General features: G+C 39.4%; 1 protein-coding gene across 5 annotated transcripts in view; it reads right to left on the bottom strand.

Annotated features, from left to right (window-relative positions):
- The window catches only part of NTNG1 (netrin G1), a 356,671-nt gene extending 341,842 nt beyond the window's left edge, over positions 1–14,829 (bottom strand). For 3 of the 5 annotated variants that reach the window (XM_050778859.1, XM_050778835.1, XM_050778842.1), the window contains exons 1-2: positions 13,490–14,829; positions 5,787–6,558 (exon numbers count right to left, since the gene is read on the bottom strand). In XM_050778859.1, coding sequence (XP_050634816.1) covers positions 5,787–6,032 — 246 coding nt within the window. In that variant the 5' untranslated portion in view covers positions 6,033–6,558; positions 13,490–14,829. Of the gene's footprint in view, positions 1–5,786; positions 6,559–13,165; positions 13,467–13,489 lie in introns of those variants that run through there. The other 2 variants (XM_050778825.1, XM_050778851.1) reach the window with 1 other exon arrangement.
- Between the last annotated feature and the right edge of the window lie 454 nt (positions 14,830–15,283).

Here is a 15,283-nt window from a genome sequence, read left to right as displayed (position 1 = left end):
TTAACCAGGCCACCAGGCAGTCATTAAAACACTGTGCCACCATCTGCTCCACCCAGTTTTTTTGTTTGTTTGTTTTTGTTTTTGATTTTTTGAGACAGGGTCTTGCTCTGTTGCCTAGGCTGTTGTGCAGTGGCGTGATCTTGGCTCACTGCAGCCTTGACCTCCTGGGCTCAAGAGATCCCCCCACTTCAGCCTCCCAAGTAGCTGGGACTACAGGTGCATGTCACCATGTCTGGCTAACTTTTGTAGAGATGGGGTTTCTTTCTGTTGTCCAGGCTGGTCTTGAACTCTTAGACTCAAGAGATGCACCTACTTCAGCCTCTCAAAGTGCCGGGATTACAGGTGTGAGGCACCACACTTGGCCAACCCAGCCTTTTTTTCTCCTTTTCTGGCACTGTTTAATATTAGGCATTTGGCTACCAGATAGTATTTTCCAAGTGGCCCTTTGACATGTTGCAAAATAATATTTCACCTTTAAATTCTGAGTGCTGATCTTATTTCTCTATTCTTCTACCCTCTGAATAAACACTACTTTGTATTATTTTTGCTCGGGACTTCCATTGGCTGCAACGAACATATGCTATTTGACTTTGGTTATCTCCACCACCACTAGGTTTCACATGTGCTGAATGCTCTGCTCACTTCACTCTGCACACGATGGTTTGCAGTAACATTTGTGAGGCTTTAGCTCAACAAAGAGCACTTACGCACACTATCTGGGACAATAAATGACATGAGGTGGTTTTAGGTTTTGTTGCCTTTGCCATAATCTTCATCAGCTCCTTTCTAAGACCTCCCCAACAAGCCATGCATGCTATGCCAAGGCAGTTTCAACTCAAATCCAGTTGTCCCCTTCCAATCAGATTGCCAGTCATAGTCCCCTGGAGATGCTATAGAGTCCTGATGAGAAGTAGTGGGCAATAGGCTATATGCTCCCAAATTCAAAAAACAGGTAGAGTACTTTAGACATGATGCAATAGATCATAAGGAGCTATTGTACACTCCTCAGAAAGGAAATACTTGATATAGTGGTATATCAGAAAGACTGATTTCCTTGGAACTTAATTCATTCCAAACATGAGTTAAACTTTTCTAAGAAATAAGTCTAAATAATGAACTAATAACAATGAAGTGTTAATAATGAAAGAACTGAAGGTTTTAAAAAATTCCATTTTGGCATAATTAAGGGATAAGTCAGTTCAAATGAAAGGTGTCACTGTTATTAAAACTTCATTCATTTACTGAATTATGTTTCATGTGAACAGAGTGTATTTTTAAGATTATTTGATTATTATATAAGTCAATGTCATTTCCAGTTTTTGGAAAATTGATAGTAATTGTCATTGAAAATGTAACAGAGTTTATCAAATTAATTTCTCAAGGGCCACCTGATAGCCACCAGATGGCAACCTGAGCCAAAGGTAAATCAGAACTTGAAGTTATAGATAGCCCTGAGACTACGAGTTACCAGTCACTCATCTCTCGGGGTTCCTTTGAAACCACAAAACACAAAGACTTTCTACCACTTCTGTAAATTCCATTGGAACATAATGAAATATGCTCTCCCCACAATGCTTACAATAATTAAAGTTTTTTTTTTTCATAATAGAAGTCTATCTAGAAATAGCACAATATGGAATGATCATTAATAGATCTGTTAAGGTCCTTAAATAAATGCCTATCGAGAGCACAGGCACGCATTAGTAAATTTCCTAAGGAAAATCCATTTTCATTTCACATTCTGACATTTTATTTAGAAAAATTATACCTTTTCTTTTAATTATTTCAGTAAACATAATGAGGTTATTGCTAACTATACCTCAGAGTACTTTATTTTCTCCAATTTTTTAGTAATATGAGTCTACTTGTAATTAAAGGCATGCTGCATTAATGATGCTGAACGTCTCCAAGGGAAACATTTAATGTCCACCTCATAATATTATGCCAAAATTACATGCACAGAAGACTTTTTAATAATCTTTGTTTCCTAATTTAGTTTTGATTGGCTCTGAAATCCATAGCAGCACTCAAGGGCTTCCATTTCTACAGTCATCAGCACTTCTGCACCATAAATTGTACAAACGCACATGAGTTCTTCCGTCTGTAGGCTCCTTTTCAAAGCATCTGTTTAACTTATCCAGAAAATTAGCTGCAGGCTAGAGATAATTGCAGATAATTTTGCCATTTTTAAGCCACTGGGGTGTACGCAAGATATGACAGCTAACTTTGTCTAAACACAAAGAAAAAGTCATAGCTTTGTGTTGTCACTTCAGCTTTACACACAGGTTCAGATCATCCTCTCTGCTCTTTATGCAAATTGAAACAAATTGTAGTGACTAAATGATCTGTGTTTCCTGACAAAGCTCTGCCACCTGAAGCTTTCAATGTGGCTGAAAAGATAGGATCTATTCAAATGTGTTCTCCCAGCCTAAAAAAGAGGGTTAACCCCCGCCTTCCCTTCAGATTCTTCCCCATTGATGAAAACAGAGATTGTCTTTAGCCATCATCAACTCAAAAGGAATACATCAACTTAAAAAGAAAATGTATGTTTTTAAATATACACAATTTGTGTATATATATGTATATGTATATGTGTATATACATACACACACACACATATATATATACATACACACATTTATCTTCCTTATCCACTATGATTAATAGAAATGGCAGTGCTCTCCTGAAAAACTAATGTTTATAAATACTGGTACAATTAATACAGAACAATTTTAAAGTACTTCACATTGAAGATTTATTAACTATGCCATCCAGGTTAATAAGCAGAGATCTATTGTTAAATGGAATCCATATGCTCCTTTTTTTCCCGACATTTTACTCTATATTAAAATAAATGCAACATTAATGGATAGTCACTGGCATATAATGATGAAGTCAATGAAAAAAGCAGCAACACGGACTCTTAATGCAATGCCAATGAACTTCAACTTTATATTAAAAAAATCGGCCTGAGGAATTATAGGTATTTTCTCAGCACATGTTCCCTTGGTGCTCAGAACAGCTATAGCCACAGCTAATAGGAGTGTCACTAGCTGAACAAGTGATTACTGGAACAATTTTGCAGCAAACCTTTACATATAGGGGCTAACCAGTGGCTGTATTCATGTGGCAGCTCCCCTGATATAATAGGCCATAACGACTCTGAGGGAGCAGGTATGGATGCAAGTGTCAAGGAAGGGAGAACACATAAGTCATAACACAAATGACTTTATGGATCCCCATTACACCCTGGGCTACGGAGTACCTAAACAGGTTTGATAGGACAGCATCCTGAGACAGTTTCCCAACCTTGTGTCAGGAATCCTCACACTAAAGAGTTTTATGGAACATCCAAAACTGCAGAGAGGAAGAGTTGCTATATTAGGCCATTACCATTGACGTGGTATATAATATGCATACAAATAGTCCCAAGGTGTATATTTAAAGGATAGATTATTAAATTTGTTATGCCAATCATATGCATATTAAGGAATACAAATTAAGCATTGATAGGCAACATTTCACAAATCTTACATTCTCCCTTGGAAAACCATTCTGTCCAATGACAAGTTTACATCCCCCAGGGCTTCGAAATATCTGCGTCACTCTAAGATGCAGCGTTTTAAAGACTGTCCTGCAGAGTTTCATGTGATCATACAAAGTATACACGTTACTGCACTTGAGAAAGCTGAGGGATATTTTAATTCTTTTTTCCCATTTGGTCTCTAACATCACTTAGCCAGTGGACTGAGAGGAATTGACTCGTTTAAATACCTTAGACCATGTCCCTTTGAAAGACAGACATGGGAAGATCTGTAACATGCCCTTTGCACTCATGATGGGAGAAAGAGGCAAGCTGAAGACACCAAGTAAACCCTTCAACATGACAGATAGGAGGAGTGCTGAACAAGCATGCTCTGGCCAGAGACTGAGATCAGGGAAGCTGCACCCACAGATCACACCTTGAAAACATCACACAGGGCTTGTGAGAGGGAAAACAGCACCCTGGGAAAGGAAATTTGCTATTTTACTTAGATCTGGAAATTATTAAACAATTCCAGAAGGAACATGTTGTTACAAGTGTCATGTAAACCAATACATAGAGCTAGAGTGTTCTCAGTAATATGCAGACTTGGCCCGGAACTCATCCTCTGCTATAAGGAGTAGAAGACTACACAACCTATCACCCAAACAGCAATTTCAATCCACATCAATAATGAGCTCTTATAGTTGACCTTTTATGAGAAATTATTAAAGACCTCACAGAAAGCCTCCACAAATGTCTCTGCTCCTTTACAGATTTATTATGATTTTGCTAATGTGTTTGAATAAACTCCTTCTCTGGAAGTCTCTGCTTTCCAAAATGCAACTTCTTTGCACAGCACATACCTGTTCCCAGAGAGATGGGTCCTCTCTTTGAAATATTTAGTCTTTCAGGGCACTTTAGTCACAGTGACACCTAATAGCCAAGTGCTTTTTCTCACTCTCCACAAAATCAGGTTTGGACTATAATTCAAACCAGTCCCCAAAGGCACTTCTGAAAAATGGCAAGCCCTTAGCTTTAAGGTGAAAACACTCTTTATTGCTCAAAATTGTTTCCTGTTACAAAACCTTTTTTATGCTGCTAGGTCTAAGATGATCTTATGCTAATTTAACTCACTGGGGACTGTGAACAGATGCTACTTTGATTAATAGTATCACTATCCTGAAAATGCCAGGCCAGGTTCAAAATAATATAGTCAGGTAAGATTACTATTAAAATCTGCCATACAATTATATCTGTTATGTGGAGAAAAATGGGATCACAGTTCTTGTGTGAAATAAAAACCACCTATAACAAAAAGAAAAAAAAACCATAAACCAAATAAACTCACCATCTTAACTCTTTAGCACATTAATGTATACCATTTTAACCACCAGCCTCTTTACTAATACTTATAGAAATATTGTCAGCTATGTCTTTCATAAAAATTCAATGTGTTACCCTAATATTACCTTTTCACATGGTATTTAACTTTCTATGCAGGAAAAAAAAGACTTATATAAGCCATGAGAAAAATGAATTCTGTAACTTTGCTTATCAAAAAAAAAGTATCTGAATTTATACATGCTGAGCCCTTGCTTTTCAGCAAGTAAGTTTTCTATGTTCCAAAAGTCATCTTTAAAATATACATAGAAAACTATGACCTTGACAATAAGGGGAGTTGGCAAATAAGATTTTTCTGGAAAAACCTCTCACAAGGCTTTAGTCCCTCTCTCCTCTATTTTTTTTCTTGCTGATCTCCTAACCAAGGACTCCCAAATCATAGCCGCCTCCTGATGAAGATAATTATGAGATCTAGTCTCTCCTTGAACTACAGAATTTGGGACTGGCTTTATACACATATGTGAAGAAACATTTGTGTTTTTAAAGTTGGTTTGCCAATGCATTTTATCCTTAACATGACAGATATGACCTAATCATATTTCTAACCTCCAATCTAAAATTTAACCTTCAACTGGACTTTTTCTTTTATAATATATGCGATAGTATATCTGCCTCAGTGAAACTATTGGTTTTCAGGGAAGCAGAAAGTAAGTTCCTTCCAGGGCATCAATCACAGTGTGCAAATTGTAATTCCAGGCAGGGTAAGCCTCCACTGAGAAAGAAACTAGCCTTTTAACACAAATCTGCCACCTGCAGATTCAACTTATTGCATGAATTGTCTTCACACTCACCACATCTGTATGTATATGCGATTAGACTCTATTTATATGAAATATTTGATGTAAAAGGGTTACCTCACCATTGCACAGAATGTCTCAGGAGGGTCTCCACAGGTAATATCCGGAGGATCGAGTTTCACTTTCAGATATTTTGTCATGTCCGTGGATTCCGGCTGGCAGGCCATGTAATCCCAAACTTTCCCTTCTTCTGTGTAAATCTGAGTCTTACACAGATCATAATGTCCCCAAACCAAAGGGTAGGGCTGCATCACTGAGGACACTGTAACCCAAAGGGCATGAATCGACAGGAATCTTGACAAATACATCTCTAAATTCTTTGTAATCTTCTTGGAAACTAAAGCAGAGCTTGCTTTATGATCTGCGATCTTTGTCTAGTTTACATATATGTACATATATGTATGTATGTATATGGGTAGGTAGGTCTGTGTATTCTTTTAAAAAATGAGGATGGGACCTCAAAGCAGATCCCAAAACCAAAAATGAAGAGTTAAGATACTGTGCGTATTCAGGTATATTGAGGACTTTGGTGGAAGCCTAACATACTTGTGTGTTAGGCGTTAACAACTTGTAGCTTTTTCTTTGTCCTAGAACATATCTATTAGACTCAGGTCTAGTTTGGTTTTTGTAAAATATGTCCAACTGCAGATAATAATTTAGCAAAGTGATGGCTCTCCCGTTGTACATCCGATAACCCTGAGTGATCCTCAATGTTCACAGCTCACAAGGGACGCTCAGGCAGGCTGAGATATCAGTATCTGAAGCAAAAGGATGAGTGTCCATAGCCCGGTGTCTGTTTCCCATCAATCATTCTTTTCTTCTGGCACCAACACCCTTTTAGAAACAATAAGAGTAAGAGTTATTGTCCCAGAATCAATGTATTACGAAACGTACAATATGTTGACATTTTGGAGGTCTGATGCAATATAAAGCAAATTGGTGTAATACGGATAACCTTTACTCAGCTGTTTTGCTGGAATGAGCAAACCATGGAAATCATTCACATTGGGGAGAATTTCGATATGAAGGATTTAACTCTTCCATAACAAAGACAGACACGTGTGTGTGAGTTACAGGTTTTCACTTCAAAAATTACATTTCCATCTTGACAAAACTGAGAGCAAGCAGCTAGATTTGAACATTTCTCATACACTGCAGTGCTAGAAAATCTTCCAAGAGAACAATGGGGTAAATGAGCGCTTTTATAATGATGACAAAGATACGACAACAACTTATATCCCTTTTGTCTCTTGACAAAGAGACCCTAAAAATCTCCAAATTCCTTGTACATTTCTTAGCTTTTGTTTGCTGGAGTGAAAATCAGCATTGGTAGCATAAGCCTGTCCCTGTGGATTTGCTCATTATATTTGAAGAATTTAGCATATTTTGTTTAGTTGCATTTAGTAATAAAGATAACTTGGCTCTCTAAAAAAACATTCAAAAATAAAACCAAAGGAGCAAAATTTCCTTTCATAAGAATTTTCTATATTTTTACATCTTTTTATAGCCATTACATGTGCATTTGCCGTTACTTTTTGCAACAGAAGAGAATTTGTCCCAAAGGCAAATATTGTAAGCTGCTTTAAAACTAAAAGCTCTGTAGTAAAATGCACAATTTAAAATGCACATATAAAAATAGCCGAGGGTGAGTTAACAGGCCATGAAGCAGAATAATATGGCACTAATTCTAAGAGAAAATAAAAATTACTGTGTAAAAGCACTTTTGGTTAACTGATAATGCACCCTACATAACTATGGCTACAAGTCATTGGTGAGTTTAAGTGGCCACTTTTCTATTTAGAGATCACTATCAAAATCTAAACAAATGCTAACATTTGGAAACCAGGTATTAAAAAATACATTTTCTTAATTAGATTATTTATATTTATAGTCTAAAAGTTAACTGATTTTAAGCAATGCAAAAAGGACAAAAAAAGCCTACAATTTTAGAAAATTCTATTATAGACCCTTCAATTCACATTAAACGGTTGAAATATGGAAGTTCACTATCTTCAAACAATCTTATAAAGGGAATTCATTATATTTAAATAATGTACCATCTTAAAATGAACTAAGCCACAGAGACTATGAAATGCCAACAGATGGTTGAATTGTGTTTCCATAGCAAAGTAATTTATAATAATTGCTTTATGGATGCAAGTGCAATTTTCATTATATTCAATTCATAAAATGTTATCATACAGCTGCAATTTGTGATATTTGCTATTAGAAAAAGTGTTGAATATTTGAGTTCCTATGAAGCAATAATTAGTAGTTTGTCTAAACATGTATAAACTACAGATTTGAATCGGCCTCTTCCTTGTAACCTAGAGACTATACTGTGTAAAGCACATTTTGAAATCTTAAGCTAAAAAGAAAAAAAATCAGAGAAGCATGTGTTGTGGCTACTACAGCCTTCTGCTTTTTTTCAGATTCATTAGTAATTTTAAGTTGATATTTTCAGACACATCCAACAATTTGACAATTAATAATCTGAGAAGGTGTTAAAGTGATGCAAATTTACATTTTTGAGATGACTTTTTCAACTGTGTTTACTAGTTTTTATAAGAGGAAACAAATACTTTCCAAGGGGCGGGGGGATGTAGGTATTATAACTGAAGCAGTGTAAAATCTACTAGGTCAGAAATTATTAACTTTAATTCTTAGTTTCAAATACATAATAATTTATTTATCAAGAATGATATAATCTTGAAGACCTGGAATTGACTGTTTTGAGTTTGAATGGAGTGAGCATTGTGTGTTTATTTTTAATATTAGTTTGAAAATACCACTTTAAATATATTTGAGTGCTTCCTGGAGATTAGTCTTCACTTTCTTTTTTAACCAACAAATGATATTCTCCTCATCCATTTATTCTCGGTTACTCTGTCCTCAACCACATTTTGCATTACTGCAACCACAAAATAAAGGGTGACCATACATTTGAACACTAAGGAAATGTACATGAACTCTTTGCTATCTCCTGACAGAACAGCAATCCCAATATAACGAATTCTCATTAAAGTATACCAGAATTATAATGATGGTCATTACACAGAATTATGGACTACACCATTGATCGAATTTAGAGAACTGACAAGGAAAAATGCAGAGGAGTGCAAGATATTTGAATATTAGGCAGTTGCAGGACTGTGCAACAGACATTCTTGACAAGAAGCAGCCAATTATAGCTTAAATTTCTGGCACATAACCAGTTGTGATTAATAGTTTTCCATTACATTACAGACATATTATTAATGTATTAAAAATGTCAAGCTTTGGCAAGCACTAATATGGCATGGCTCGGTTAGTCTGTAGAGTTTACATTTAATGAGCTCCCATTGACACAGAAAAAGATATTGACCATGGCATATTACAGATCAGGAGCAGAGGGACACTAAGCTGTTATTTAACATAATTATTTGATTTCATTCTAATTTTTATATTTGTACTATCATTATGTATCCTGCATTTCAGGGTTTTCTTACTTTTCAGTGTCACATACACTTCAAAAGAAATCCTCTTAACTTCAAATTAGTAAGAAATTAAATCTATGAACTTCCATGACACACAATGGAAAAGCAGCCTCTGAAAATCAGGAATTTGTTATTAAAGTATAATTACAGATTTTTCAAAGAAACTGCAATGATGTAAAAATAGAATATTATTTACACCTTAACCTCCACTATTTAATGGCACTTGTCTATCTGCTGTGCTTTCAAACAGGTTAAAATTATCAATAGCTTCTAAAAGCTAGGTCATCACAGCAAATAGCTAGGGAAACCAATTATGAGAAGGACAATGAATAACGTATTTGGGGACTTAACATACTAAACCTGTCCCTTCTGGCCCATAACTGAACTAATTGTGAAGTGACGTGGCCTTTGAGTTTGTCTCAGGTGTCCATATCACCTAAATAAGAACAGATTCGGAAGAGCTCTGGGCAGCTCCAGTTCTACCTCTTCACTTTGCAAACCTTGGGAGCTCACTGTAATCAAATAATGCTATCACCTCTACTTGGGAACTAAAGTACTGAGAAGTCCTCTTTGATAAAAAATACCCATTAATAGGTTGTGAGTACCCCATAGACCTCCGGTCTATAAATTTGCAGAACCAATGAAAAAAGATAAAATTATGTCATGGCCCTCAATTTGATAGATATTATTGATCACGACTAAAATGGGCTATAAAATGCCTTTGCACACATAGAACATGTATTTGTCCAGGATTCTGCAGCTAATTCCCTTCCACCTTGGATTAATTTTGCAGAAGCCATTTTCGCAGGCCCTTTCTCTCATCAGAAAAAAAGCCTCCCACAATATTACATGGAATTAATAGTGATTAATATTTTATGCAATTATATTCCAAAGCAATTGCCAATTTCATCAACTGAGAGGAAGATATTATCAGTAAATCTCCTAATCTAGCTGGTTTTCAGCATTCATTTTATTATATAACCTCACTAGCAGGTGGGAATGGTGGTAGTAGGCTATTTCTTTCATAAATATTCAGCTTTTCAAGGGTACTTGAAATACATAACTATTGACTCATTCCTCATAGACATTAAGAATTTTATAAATATGCATTTTCTGAATGGGAAGAAACAAAAGGAAAATTGACTATATAGATCATTGAGTGAAAATATAAAAAGATAAAGATATACAAAATTATAACCTATCAAAATTAGCAGCTTCCAGCAGTCATAATGAAATTTATTACACAAGATATTTTAACATGTATTCAATGCTCTTTGCACTTATTTGTTCTGAAGAAAGCATTTTCTAGTCATCTTAATGGAAAACATACGCTTCTATCCTTTTGTTAACTGTCTCTCAAAATATAAGGAATTTAACATGTACTGCAACATCATTGGCATACCTTACTCACACTTGATTGGGTATTATGAGTAACTGTCTATCATGAGATTCTTAATAAACCTAAATAACACACCTTGGTATTTGAAAGATCTCTATTTTCATTGAGAGAAGACTGATTCGAGAAATTAGATAGTACATGTTTTGCAGGATGATTGAGGATGGGATAATACCCAAAACTATTTCAGAATCAGTTAAGCCTAGAAGAAATCTGGAGTTTAATTACCACATGAAAAACAAATATTTAATTCTAATGCAGGGAAGTTCAGAGATCTAAGGTCTCAAATGCATATATGAGAAAATCTACACCCACCTGAAGTTTTGAAACAGAACTTTGGATTCTGCAAATAAAATTTTTTTTTTAAAGTATGCTAAATCTCATACTAACCTAAGACTTTACTAATATAATCTCTTATGCAATATAATTCACACACATATATTTCAATGTTAACATATAATTGGTTTTCAAAGTTGAATCCAATTTTCTTTTTTCCAAGTGACTTGATGCCTTTGTAACTAAAACTCTCCAAATTTTTATGACACTTAGAAAACCTATCAAATAAATGTGTAATGATTTAACTTTTTAAACAAATTACCTGATATGTTTCAGAATAATAATGGAAGCAAAGACAGGTATTTGCACCACTTGCAAATATACAAAAGGAAACTGCAAAATACATTTGCCTCCTCCTAAAAAGGCTAACCTGAATCATTTTAACACATACACCCAGTGAAAGCTGACAAAACAAAAATACTAATAGGAAACCAGCTTCATGTTCAAATAAACTGTTTCCATACAAAAGTTTTAAGATTATCCCTCTTAATTTCCACAATAGGAAATATCACCAAATTAATATTTCAGTACATAGAATCCTGAATGCCTTCATGGTGGTCTTCAGTGGTGAAATGTATCTCATTTCATGGCAATCCAGAAAAGAAAATATATCCCTGGAACAACATTACATGTGAAATACTAGATGCACATTTTCCTTGCATGTTGATCCACATGCAGAGATCCAAATTCTATCTTAATGAAAAACTGAAAGTTGCTTATCTTCAAAAAGAATCTTGGAGAGTTACTGAGCTGCTTTTCCTTTGCCAAAGAGAAAGGGAGGCGGGTAAGGCATTCAAAGTGACACAGTCCAAAATACTTAATGAAATGTGGAATTGCTAATTCCCTCACTAGAGATCCTCCTCAAGGTACAAACAAAACAGAAAAGCCTCGCCTGAAAAAAAAATTTTTTTGTAAAACTTTCCAACAAGCTTAACTATTAAGCGTATCTGAATAAATGACTTTAATGGAAGATCTTTCTGGGTTTTTTTTCTTTTCACTTCTGTAAGATAAAACAACTTTTAGTATTTTCAGTCATAAAACAGGGCCTTATTTCTAGAGCAAATCTACTGCCAGATTCACCATATGTTTAGTGGAGTTCTGAATCTTACTCAGAATTTTCCATTCCAAAGATTGACAATTTCTTATGAGGAGTGGCTCCATTATTCCCTGTATAAAAAGAAGAGGGGAGAGAGGAGGACCCTCTACTCACTGGAAATCTGTACCTGATGCAACTATAGGAGCTCAACCTGCGACTTTTCCAAGTAAAGTTGCTTTAAAATCCCCGCTAGGAATTTTCTTCCCTTGCCCTGTAAGATGACAGCCTACTCTTAAGTGGATTCCTGAAGGAAAAAAAAAAAAAAAGTCCCCGGGAGAGGGTACTAAAATTAACAGCAGAGGGCGCAGTTTCTTTTTATATCTAAGTTTTTCCTTGTATGAATCACTTAATTGGTTATTTTAGGCCCAATAATATTCGGTATTATTTGTATTATATATAGATATCCACAGATCCATACAGGAGAGCAATTCAATGTCCCTAGCCGAATCCATCAACCGATTAATATGATGCCAGTAAAGAATATGAGAGAATATTCCAAACAGCATCCCTACACCAAGTCTCCCTCTTTCAATTTCCCTTTCTCCCCAGCTGCACAACATGGGATAGTAATGCTTTAATCTCGCACCAATAAAGGAGATTGAAAGAAGGGACTTCAAAAGCCCTCGGTGTGGCCACCAGATCCCCAAGGCCGGCAATAGGGCAAGTGTTTTTTTTGTTTGTTTGTTTTTGTTTTTTTTTCTTTTTGTTTTGCTTTTCCCCAAACAAATATAATTGGCGAAAGAAAGAAAAAATAACGACAATCCTCCTGAGCGATGTGTGTGGCCAGGTGTGCGTGAGAGAGAGCGAGCGCCGGGCGCCTGTCAGTCCGCGGAAGGAGGCTCAGACCCCGCGCCTGGGCTCGGGACATAACAGGCGGACGCATCACCCGCCCGGGGCGCACCCCGGGAAAGACTTGTGTGTGGGTGTGAGCGTGTGCCAGTGTGTGTGCGCGCAGGGCTCCGCGCGCTGCCTCCTCGGGGCGCTTTACAAAGTTCCTCGCCCACCCGGAGCCTTCCCTCCCGCCTGTGGATCGCAGCGGGTGGGGGGGGGGGCGGAGGGGGATGGGGAAACCCGGGGGAGAGGGGCATGGGCGAGAGGCGCGGGTCGCAGTAGGAGAGGCGAGCTGCGGGCACTTACCGTGTGGCTCGTTTGCCCTTGCGCCGGGCGGGAGCCGAGCCGACGGCGCGGGGCGGCGGCCCTGCCCTGCCCAGCCAGCCTGGTCCGCCTCGGGCGGCGGCCGCAGCAGCGGAGCCCGCGGGCGGCGCACGGGCGGGCGGCGGCAGCTCCCGCGGAGCCTCCTCCCGGGGAGGGAGCGGGCGGAGCGGGAGGGGTGGGCGTAAGGACCCGAGCCGCCGCCACCGCCGCAGCCCGGGGATCCCGATCGCGCCCGGCCGCCGGCGGGAGAGGACCCCGAGAACCGAGAACCCAGCGCCGGCCCGCCACTCCCCGCCGCTTAATTACCTTCGCCTCCACCCCCGGGGGGAGCCTCCTGCACGTCGCCCCCTCTTGGAGCCGGCACCCAGAGGGGGAATTCCTTCCCGTTGACGTCCTCTTCCGAAATGCAAAAGATCAGTGACTTTGACAGGTAGATGAGGGGGAGGGAGTAAGGGTGGGCGGAGAGGAAGAGAGGATGAGAAAGGTGCCTCTCCCTCCAAAAATATAGTGATATTAATAATGAGATTGCAGCCTTCGGAGGTCGTGCCAGCCCAGTCCGCTGCTCGCCGGCTCTCCTCCGCGCCTCCTCGCGCCGCTGCTTCTGACACTTCTCGCCTTAAACTTTTACTGAGGGATATTTTTTCTTTTTTCTATTTCTATTTCTTTTTTTTTCTTTCTTTCTTTCTTTCTTTTTTTTTTTTTTTTTTCAAGCCGCAGGACGATTTTCTGGTTCCCGGGGATCAGAACCAGCGGCCAGGCGGTTCTATGCCGCTTGGCACCGCTTTCATTTTATTTCAGATGAAGACGTTGAGCTTAGTCAGAAGGGGCATAAATCAGGACAATTAGCATTGGCGCCAAGAAGATCCTCTAGTACCAATTTCGCCCGGGCTTCCTTCGCGCATTCCTCCACTCAAGTCAGAAATGTCACTGCACATAGCGCTGATGGCTGCGAGACGCGACGCACCCAAAGTCCGTTTGATGAAATATACATGGCCCACGACGCTTCTGGATTGCGGCTCCCGGGCTCCCCGCCCCCGCCCGCGGCGCCCGGCCGGGACCCTGCTCCGAGCGGGCAGCGAGCTCCCGGCAAACTTAGGGGCCAGTGCCAATTAAAGAGTGAGCGCTAGAGCCGGAAAGGGGAGCGGCAAAGAAGCAAGCCCGGGGAAGCCGCAGCCCTTGGAGGGGTGGCATGTACGTTTCACTTAAAAAGCAGATCTTCTTCTGCAACTGCCAGCAAGTGGAAGGATAGCAAACCTTATACTACCTCGAGACCTGTGCGCTCCGAGCGGTCCTAACTCCGTCCCGCTCGCTGTTGCTGTTGTTGCTGCTGCTCCGGCTGCCCCTGCTGCCGCTCCACGACCTCTGAGCGCTGAGGCAACAGGGCCCCCCTCCCCCTGCTTCCCATCCCCCCGGCTCCTCCACTGAAGCGCCGTTACCAGTAACTCCTCGTGTACCTCCTACTTCTGCTGCCGTCCATCCCAACCCTCTCTCTTCTGTCCCCTCCCCAAACCGTTCCCAAACACACCCTTCGCCGCTAGAAGTGATCACAATGGTGTTTTTCAACCAGCACTTCCTTTGCCCAGAGGCCCCTACAGCCCTAGACTGGAGCCTCCTCCTTTAGAAATTCATTCCCCTTTAGAAAGTTGAAGTTCAAGGGAGAGCTGTGCATTTCAGGCTTCCTTGCCTTTTCTCAGAGAAAGACAAATGCTCCGATGCTCTAGGCTTCATTCCCCACCAAGGTGGGCTCAGACTCACCTGGGATCACTCTTAGCTACACATTAACGTCAAACAGAAACGAATCCGAACTTAGATAAGATAGGGAGACTTTCATTAGAAAGACTGACTATTGCAACAGGGAAAACGCTCTGATCTCAGAAATCTGCAAGCCTCTCAAAACCAAACAGAAATCGGCTTCCCCCCCCCCCCCCCGTATATATAAAGGGAGCAAGCAACAGGGAAAGCCAAGTAGATGGGAGAAAAACTCGCTTCAAGACCCTCATGGTTGAACAAGAAATGTGTCTCTGTGGTCCAAGAATTTGGAAGATAAGCTAACAACGGGGAATGTTTCACATTTTAGTTCTTGCTCAGATTTGGGGGGCA

This window comes from Macaca thibetana, chromosome 1 (assembly GCF_024542745.1).
Source record: "Macaca thibetana thibetana isolate TM-01 chromosome 1, ASM2454274v1, whole genome shotgun sequence".
In the NCBI taxonomy this organism is placed as follows: Eukaryota; Metazoa; Chordata; class Mammalia; order Primates; family Cercopithecidae; genus Macaca; species Macaca thibetana.
This window is presented reverse-complemented; position numbering and strand designations above follow the sequence as displayed.